The 7,696-nt window shown below is 51.4% G+C and overlaps 2 protein-coding genes across 2 annotated transcripts; one reads left to right on the top strand and one right to left on the bottom strand.

Moving 5' to 3' along the window:
• Positions 1-482: 482 nt before the first annotated feature.
• On the bottom strand, positions 483-2,569 carry ALKBH2 (alkB homolog 2, alpha-ketoglutarate dependent dioxygenase). Its single transcript, XM_027711271.2, has 3 exons — positions 2,318-2,569; positions 1,398-1,596; positions 483-1,256 (listed from the first exon to the last, which is right to left on the bottom strand). The coding sequence occupies exons 1-3, from the start codon at positions 2,523-2,525 to the stop codon at positions 917-919; spliced, it is 747 nt and encodes a 248-aa protein (XP_027567072.1). The 5' UTR covers positions 2,526-2,569; the 3' UTR covers positions 483-916.
• Positions 2,570-2,688: 119 nt separating this feature from the next.
• On the top strand, positions 2,689-7,630 carry UNG (uracil DNA glycosylase). Its single transcript, XM_027711270.2, has 7 exons — positions 2,689-2,837; positions 3,400-3,600; positions 3,683-3,778; positions 4,526-4,623; positions 5,029-5,117; positions 5,662-5,840; positions 6,343-7,630. Exons 1-7 carry the CDS (start codon positions 2,748-2,750, stop codon positions 6,481-6,483), a joined length of 894 nt encoding a protein of 297 aa, XP_027567071.1. The 5' UTR covers positions 2,689-2,747; the 3' UTR covers positions 6,484-7,630.
• Positions 7,631-7,696: the final 66 nt, after the last annotated feature.

The raw sequence follows: 7,696 nt of genomic DNA, 5'->3' as shown, positions 1-7,696 counted from the left end.
CCTGTGTGGGAATTGAAATTAAAATTACGTGTGGGAATGTCTTGAAACATAATGGAGCCACCACTGAAGGCCAGAGCCCACCCCTAATTCCAGAGTTAACACAGGGTTTGGTTTCCATTCTCACTCAGAACTTACCATTACTTGATTCCTCAAGACCTGTTGCTGCCTGGACAGACTTCCCTCATTCCAGCAGCTTCCCTGTGAGCATGGAAGGGGATGGTTTTCAGGGAGTCAGGATGGGCTCCCTAGGGATAATTATTTAGGTCCATAGAAATGGTCCAGCCCAGTTCTTCCCCAAAAGGTCATTTTTTGCTGCCTGGTTTTGGTACAAAGGACCTGAGGAAGGAGAGACCCTTGTGCTTCCTTGAGCACAAGGAAGACCCTCTAGCAGCAGAGGAATTCAAGCAGACAAGAGTCACAGTGACTGAAACACTCAGCCAGCCACACTGCACTCACTGTGCTCACACCTCAGCACTCCTCCATGTCAGTCTCATTTGTACTTTATTTAAATAAAAACCCAAACAATCTAAAGCTCATTGAGAGAGAATACAGAAAGTGTCACCTGCTAAAGAGTATCAGCTTTAAATGATTACAGCTTGTGCTTTATAGTGTTTGTAAACTGTAACTCGAGGCTATGGAGTATTTTAATTTTTTAGGAGCACTAATTAGATTAAGATCAGCTGAGTACAAACTTCCTCCTGAGCAAAACAAAGGTATTATTTACCAAAAATATTTATCAGCAGCATTTCACAGAGGGAAAGCCATCTTGGCATCGAGATCAGTGGTCACAGGCTTTATTAGCAATTACCAAGTCCACTGTCTCTCAGTTCAGTTTGCTCATCCAGTCCCTTGGATCACCACAGCCAGTGTTTGAATGAGGAACCAACAGGTCCACCAGGAACTAAAGCTTCTGTTTTCAGTCAGAAGTCCCTGATGGGTGGATATTTCTCTTTCTGTCCCCAGCCATGACTTTCCTGAAGGTGAGGTTGACCCTGGGGGTGATGACCCTCCTCCTGGGGGGCAGGCTGTGGTACCAGTACACGTTGGTGGGGTGGTTCATCATGAGGAGGCTGCCGTGGGCCAGCTCCAGCTTGATCCGCTCCAGGCCCCGTTTCACCCCCTTCCTCCTGCAATCCCTGTGCCGGAAGATGAAATCCCTGCATGCTCCAAAGGACACGGATGCAATGGGACTGCGGGGAACCAGCTCGCTCTCATCATCTCGGTGCTCCCCGATGTGGTCCAGGCCGTCTTTGTACCTGTGCACAGAGCACATTCGTTAGTTCCACCAACCCAGTTAGGTGAATGTCAACCCCTCAGCCGTTTGCCAAGTGCTGCACAAGCTTTTTTCATTTCATTTGAACCATAAGCTGCTTGATGCAAGTGGGAACCAGCTGTACCTGTTGATAAGGACAAAGTTAAAGGTGTGTCCTGTGGCCAGAGTGATTCTCTCCCGGATGCGGTTCAGGACTGGGATCCATGGCTTGGGATGGAAGGTCACACCCGAGTAAGTGTAGGACAACTCAGGGTCTCCATAGGTCACCAGCTTCCTTGGGATGTTGTGCCACGTGCCAAATATGTGCAATTTTGTCAGGTCATCTGTTCAAACAAGAAACGAGGAGGATCAAAACCAAACCCAAGTCTGTGCTACCTCTGCACAGTCCTACATTCTCCTGGATCTGCAGGTTCTGGGAATCTCCAGACAAGAGAAATGAGGATGCTTATGATAACCCACAAGCTGTCATCCCTGTTCCCTGTGTTTCTGTCCCACAAAGGTGGACACTGCCTTGTTATCCCCCTTAAATGGGATAAACAGAACCAACATCCCCATCACATTCTGCCACTGAATTAATGTAACAGGACATATTTCATAAATTGCCTCTTCCAACAAACTCCAGCCACTGCATCAGGCTTGTCCCAGTTCTCTTAAAAGTCACCGAAACCACCTGATGAACGCTTCCAGCGGAGCAAATCCAACCCTGCAGGGTCACACCTGTGTTCTCGGCTTCTAAGGGCCAGACTGTGCCAACACCAGGCACCTGCAGAACCCTCCCCAGCTGTGCCCAGGCCCTGGGATCGCTCTGGGACTCACCTTGGCTGGGCTGGGCAGGGAAATGCTTTCTTGGGCAGAGTGGGGGGACGTGTGGGGGGCCCAGAGCTGGACACAGAAGGGCTCAGGTTGGAAGGGAGCGCTGGAGCTCATCCAGGCCACGCTCAGGTCTCCCAGAACACTGTCCAGGCTCCCTGGGAACATTCCCAGGGACGGAGCCTCCGGAGCCTCCCTGGGCAGCTCAGGCTCCCCCACAGGGCAGGAGGTTACCTTCGAAATACTGCACCTCCTCCTCCAGCTGCTGGAAGATCTCGTCGGCCTCGGCCTTGGGGAAGAGGATGCGATAGTCACAGCGCAGCCCCTCGGCGCGGATCTGCCGCGGGGGGGGCCGGCCCGGCCCGGCCTCCTCATGCCGCCGCCCCTGCCCGCCACCGCCCCCCGCCTGCCCGCGGGGCACCTTAACCACGAACCCGTCCATGGGCAGCACCGGGAGCGACGGCCCGAGGGAGGGACGGGGGAGCAGGACCCACGGGCCGCGATTGGCCCCGCCCCCTGCCCCGGCCGGCCCCGCCCCCCAGCGCACGCGCGCTGTTTTGGCGCCAAACCGCCGTCCCGCCCCCCCTCCGCTGGAGCCGCCGCTGCCGCCCCTCACTCAGTCATTCATTCGCTGCCTCCCTCCCTGTCTCGCTCCGCCGCTGCCATGATCGGCCAGAGGACGCTGCACTGCTTCTTCAGCCCCGCGCCGCCCAAGAAGCGCGGCCGCTCCCCGGAGCCGGGAGGAGATGCTGAGGTAGTGAGCGGGGGGCTGAGGGAGCGGGGGAGTCTGGAGAGGGGGGAGAAGGAATAGGAGTTTGGCAGCGGCGTATGTGTGTCTGGCAGTGTGTGTGTGTGCGTGTGTGTGTGTTTATGTCTGGGGGGTTCTGGCGGCCTTTTGTGAGGGAGGTATGGGGAGTAAACACCACTTCTTAATTCCCGCGCGGCTGCACGCGCGACTGAGCTGCCAGTCAAGCGGCCACGCTCCGCCGCCGCCCAATGGGCGGTGAGAGGCGCGCTGTCGTCACGATTGCTGGGTAGAAAACTTCTCTGCCCGCCGTGGCGAGCCAATAGAAAGGAGAGGGCGCTTTTCCGCTGGCCAATAGCGAGCGGGAGTTTTTGTCTCGCGCCTGCGGGCGGGGCGCGCGCGGCCCGGCGGCCAATGGGGGCGCACTCGGTGTTTTGCCGCGAGCGCTCCGCGTGCGGCGGGGCCGCCCTGGGGCGGGGCTTGTCCAGCCATGGCCGTGCTGATTTCGCGGCTCCGGCCGCGCCCGCTGCTCTCCCGCATCTTCCCACTCTGCCGTGCCCGCTGCTTCCAGGTGAGCGCCGCCAAGAAGGCGAAGGCGTCGGGAGACGAGGCGGGCGCGGCGGCGTCGCTGAGCGAGGAGCAGCGGGAGCGCATCCGCAGGAACAAGGAGGCGGCGCGGCAGCTGCTGGCGCAGCGGAACGTACCGCCGGGCTTCGCGGACAGCTGGCGGCGGCAGCTGGCCGGGGAGTTCTCCAAGCCATACTTCGTGGAGGTGAGTGAGCGGCTCCCGTGCCCCGCCCCGAGCGGGCGCTGCGCCCCCTCGGCCCCCGCTGAGCCCTCCTTTGCCCCCGCAGCTCATGGCGTTCGTGGCCGAGGAGAGGAAGCGCTACACGGTGTATCCGCCCCCCGAGCAGGTCTTCACCTGGACGCAGATGTGCGACATCTGGGATGTGAGTGGAGCTGCAGGGGCTGGGGAGGGGGGTTCGGGGTCTCTCACCATGAAAATGCAGATTGGGTGCCCAAGCACGTTAGTTCAGTGTTTTATCCTTTAAACTTCAGTCCCACGGGATGTGGATGTTGTTGTTTGTCTCACCTAACTCACAATTGCCCTTTCATCTCTGATACCATAACAGGGTTTTATTGTTTTATTACCCACACAGGCCACAGAATTTCCTTTGAACGCAAAGTTGCACTTTTGATCTTTTTCTAGTCTTACCAGCTTTATCTACTTCATAGTTTTTGGATGTTGTATGTCCTTTGTTCTTTTAATTGATCTGTAATGAACTATAATTAAAAGAAGACACCATAAGGTAATGTAATTTCCAATAAACTGTGTCAAAAATATCACAGTAAATGTGGCATAAAGCTAAAATAGGGTGAAACCTATTTGGAAAATATCTCAACCAGGTGTTTTATTGTGGCTCTGAAAATGTTGGTCTTCTACACTCAAATCATATTAATTGTATTCATAATTTTAGCAGTAAAGCTGTGGTGATGTTAATCCTTCACATTAGGTGGAGTCTGTGCTCTTCGACTCGTTAATAATGAGATGTCTGGGATTAACTTCAGTTCCTGGGTTTGCTTTGGGCCTTTTTTGTCTCTCTTTTAGGTTAAAGCTCATTTATAAGCCTTTTTTTCCCTACTCTTTTGGGAATAAAGCTGATTTCAATTCAGTCCTAACCAAGGTCTGCTTTCAGGTGAAGGTTGTAATTTTGGGACAAGATCCATACCATGGCCCTAACCAAGCTCATGGGCTCTGCTTCAGTGTCCAGAAGCCTGTTCCACCTCCCCCCAGGTAGGACAATTAGCAAAATCCCTTTTGGTCACAAATTATTTGCGGTTCTGTGTTGCTCAGGGCTGGGAGCCAGAAAATTGATGTGAAGAGTTGTGCAACTACTTAAATTTGAATTGTGCATTGACTGGAAAAAAACATCACTGCAAAATATGGGTAATTCTGTATAATTTGGTGATATTCTGGATGTGAGTTTGCATTTCCAGTTGTGCTGAGACCTCATTAAGATTCCAGCCAGACACACAAAGGGAGTCCTCACTGCCCTGCCTCTACAAATGGCTTTATTATCTTAAATAATAAGATTAAAATCAATACCTTCTTGCCTGATGTGAGAGCAATAAGTGGTGCTGCTTGGTCTTGTCTTTAAATATGAATATAAAAAAAAATTATGGGTTTTTTTGTTTGCAGTTTAGAAAATATTTACAGGGAGCTCTCTACAGACATCGAGGGCTTCACTCATCCTGGCCATGGGGATCTGACAGGCTGGGCCAAGCAAGGTGAGCTCAGAGACACCCAATGATCTGATCACTGTGGAGCAGAACAAAAACCAGTCTAGAAAACAGACCTGTGTCTGGAAATGATCCATTTGTAGGACAGAAAATCAGTTCTGAGTAACTGTTGTTTGGCAGGTCCCTTAGAATGAAAATTGAATTTGTTTCTGAAGGGAAACTGGAAAAAGCAGTTAGAATTATAAAGTCCTGGAATGGTTTGGGTTGGAAGGGATTTAAAGCTCATCTTGTTCCACCCCCTCCCATGGGTAGGGACACCTTCCACTATCCCAGGTTGCTCCAAGCCCCATACAACCTGACCTTGGACACTTCCACAGGTGGGGCAGTCACAGCCCCATCTTCCCACCTCTCCAGTCTTCCAGGTCCCTATGGATCCATCCCTTCCCTGTAGGATGTGACCCCACAACACAGCTCAGTGTCATCAGCACCTTGCTGAGGGTGCCCTCCATCCAACCTGGCCTTGGACAATTCCAGGGCTGGATTAACACTTGATTTCTTGTTTCCTCTCCTGTCCATGTGGTGTATTTCCCAGGAGTGCTCCTGCTCAACGCTGTGCTCACTGTGAGGGCTCACCAGGCCACATCCCACAGGGAGCGGGGCTGGGAGCAGTTCACGGATGTCGTGGTGTCCTGGCTCAACAAGAACCTGAACGGGCTCGTGTTCATGCTGTGGGGAGCCTATGCCCAGAGGAAAGGCAGCTCCATCGACAGGGTACAGCCTTTCCCTGATTTTCCCTCAGTTTGGTGGACACTAGAGGGCACTTTCCTTACAGGACTGGGAATTTTGCCTGCCCGAATTCTGTGAATTGAGTGACCCTTCTGCTCCAGCTTAGCCTTTTCCAGAATTGAGCAAGCGAACTGGAGCAAGTGTAACCTCCTGTTGTCAGCAAAGTGTCCCACTGGGGACAGAGCTGTTTTTCCTAGGAAAAGGCTCATGAATCAGCGTGAAATTTGCTATTGGGAAACGACTGGGGCATTGCTGCTTTACATGGTCCATCTCTGCTCAGTGGGACAGAAGTCTCAGCCTTCATGGCTGGTTCTTTGGTGTGAGGCTGGTATTGGAGGAGGTGTAGAGGGGAAGTCACATTTGGGTGGTGCAGGAGGAGGAGTGGAGGGGAAATCACATCTGCCCAGGGCAGGAAATCACATCTGCCCGGGGCAGGATCAGCCAAAATAATGCAAATCTAACGGGCGGTTTCCTCCAACGTTCGCAGAAGCGCCACCATGTCCTGCAGACGGTTCATCCCTCGCCCCTCTCGGTCAACAGAGGGTTTTTCGGCTGCCGGCACTTCTCCAAGACAAATGAATTCCTCAAGAAATACGGGAAGAAGCCCATCGACTGGAAAGCACTCTGAGCACCTTCTGGGTGTCGGGATTGGGAGCAGCCCCTGTGTCAGGGGTTGGCTCATTTCTGACAAACTTCTGCTGACCTGAGAATTGTTCTTTGGATGTTGATCAATGAACAGATGCCTAAACTTTCATTTTATATATATTCTAAAATGCTTATTTTTCAAGAGCACGTTGGAGTCTTTGATAGGCAAGTCTGCCCTCGGAGCAGGTCTCAGCTTCATTTGGAGCAAAAAAATGCCCAAACACCAGAGTTCTGTATCAATTTGTGGTTGTTGTAATGGGAATATTTTTTCAGGCTCTGGTGAAGGGATGTCACTTCTTACAGGTGAAGCTGCTCAACTTTTGTACATGCCCTGCTGCCTCCTGCCTCTTTGCCTCCCAGGCAGATCCAGGTTTCCTCTCTGGGGGTTTGGAGCTGACTCCCTGTGAGGAAAAGAAAGATGCTTTTGGTTTTAGCTTTTTTCTACAGATTTGTTACAAAAATGGCCTCTTGGGGCTGTAAAGACAATACACTGTCAGGAGTGTTACTTGGTGTATCCATACTCTAAAGATTTTGGGATAAATCCTCCCAGCAGCCAAGGGAAGGCTGTGACCAAGGCTCTGGTCATGCTCTTGAGTTTTTTGTTGGCATTTAGAGAGGAAAATCAGTTTTTAGGTTCTTCCTTGGTGTGTAGATCACCTGGATGATGGTGAGCTGTGCTGACCATGAACCTGGGGGTACCTGCTGATGGCAGCAGCAAAGATTTGTTCATCAACATCTCCCAATTGATGGGCTGATAGTTTCAAATTATTTCAGATATTTTAAAGTCTTAGAGGGAACTTTGTGTTTTGCCACCTTAGGAGCAAATTAAAGTTTCCAGCTACTGTTAGCAATAACTGTTGGGACTTCCAGGATGAAGTGATGGACTTCACAGTCCTGGGTTTCCAGCTCATCTTTGACTTTGTAGTTCCTTTTAAAGGAAGTGAAGTGCCCTTTTTGTTTGGAAATTACATCAGTTTTTATAGAGTATCCCTGTAAACCTTCCTTTGGTATTTACTCTGAGGTAACACTATCAACAGTGAAGTTTACACTGTCTGTGGCCTTGCTGTATATTTCGTTTGCTTGGTTTTTTTCCCCAGTTTGTTTTTTTTAAATAAAAATGACATTGTTTATGTGGTGTTAGATTGGGAGGAACAACAACACAGGGAGGGAGGGAGGGAGGCTCTGGTTCTTCAGTG

Source organism: Pipra filicauda, unplaced genomic scaffold, assembly GCF_003945595.2.
Source record: "Pipra filicauda isolate LSUMZ 115617 unplaced genomic scaffold, ASM394559v2 scaffold33_size4404698_pilon, whole genome shotgun sequence".
Taxonomy (NCBI): domain Eukaryota; kingdom Metazoa; phylum Chordata; class Aves; order Passeriformes; family Pipridae; genus Pipra; species Pipra filicauda.
The sequence above is the reverse complement of the archived record's forward strand: the minus strand, read 5'-3'. Positions and strand labels throughout refer to the sequence as shown.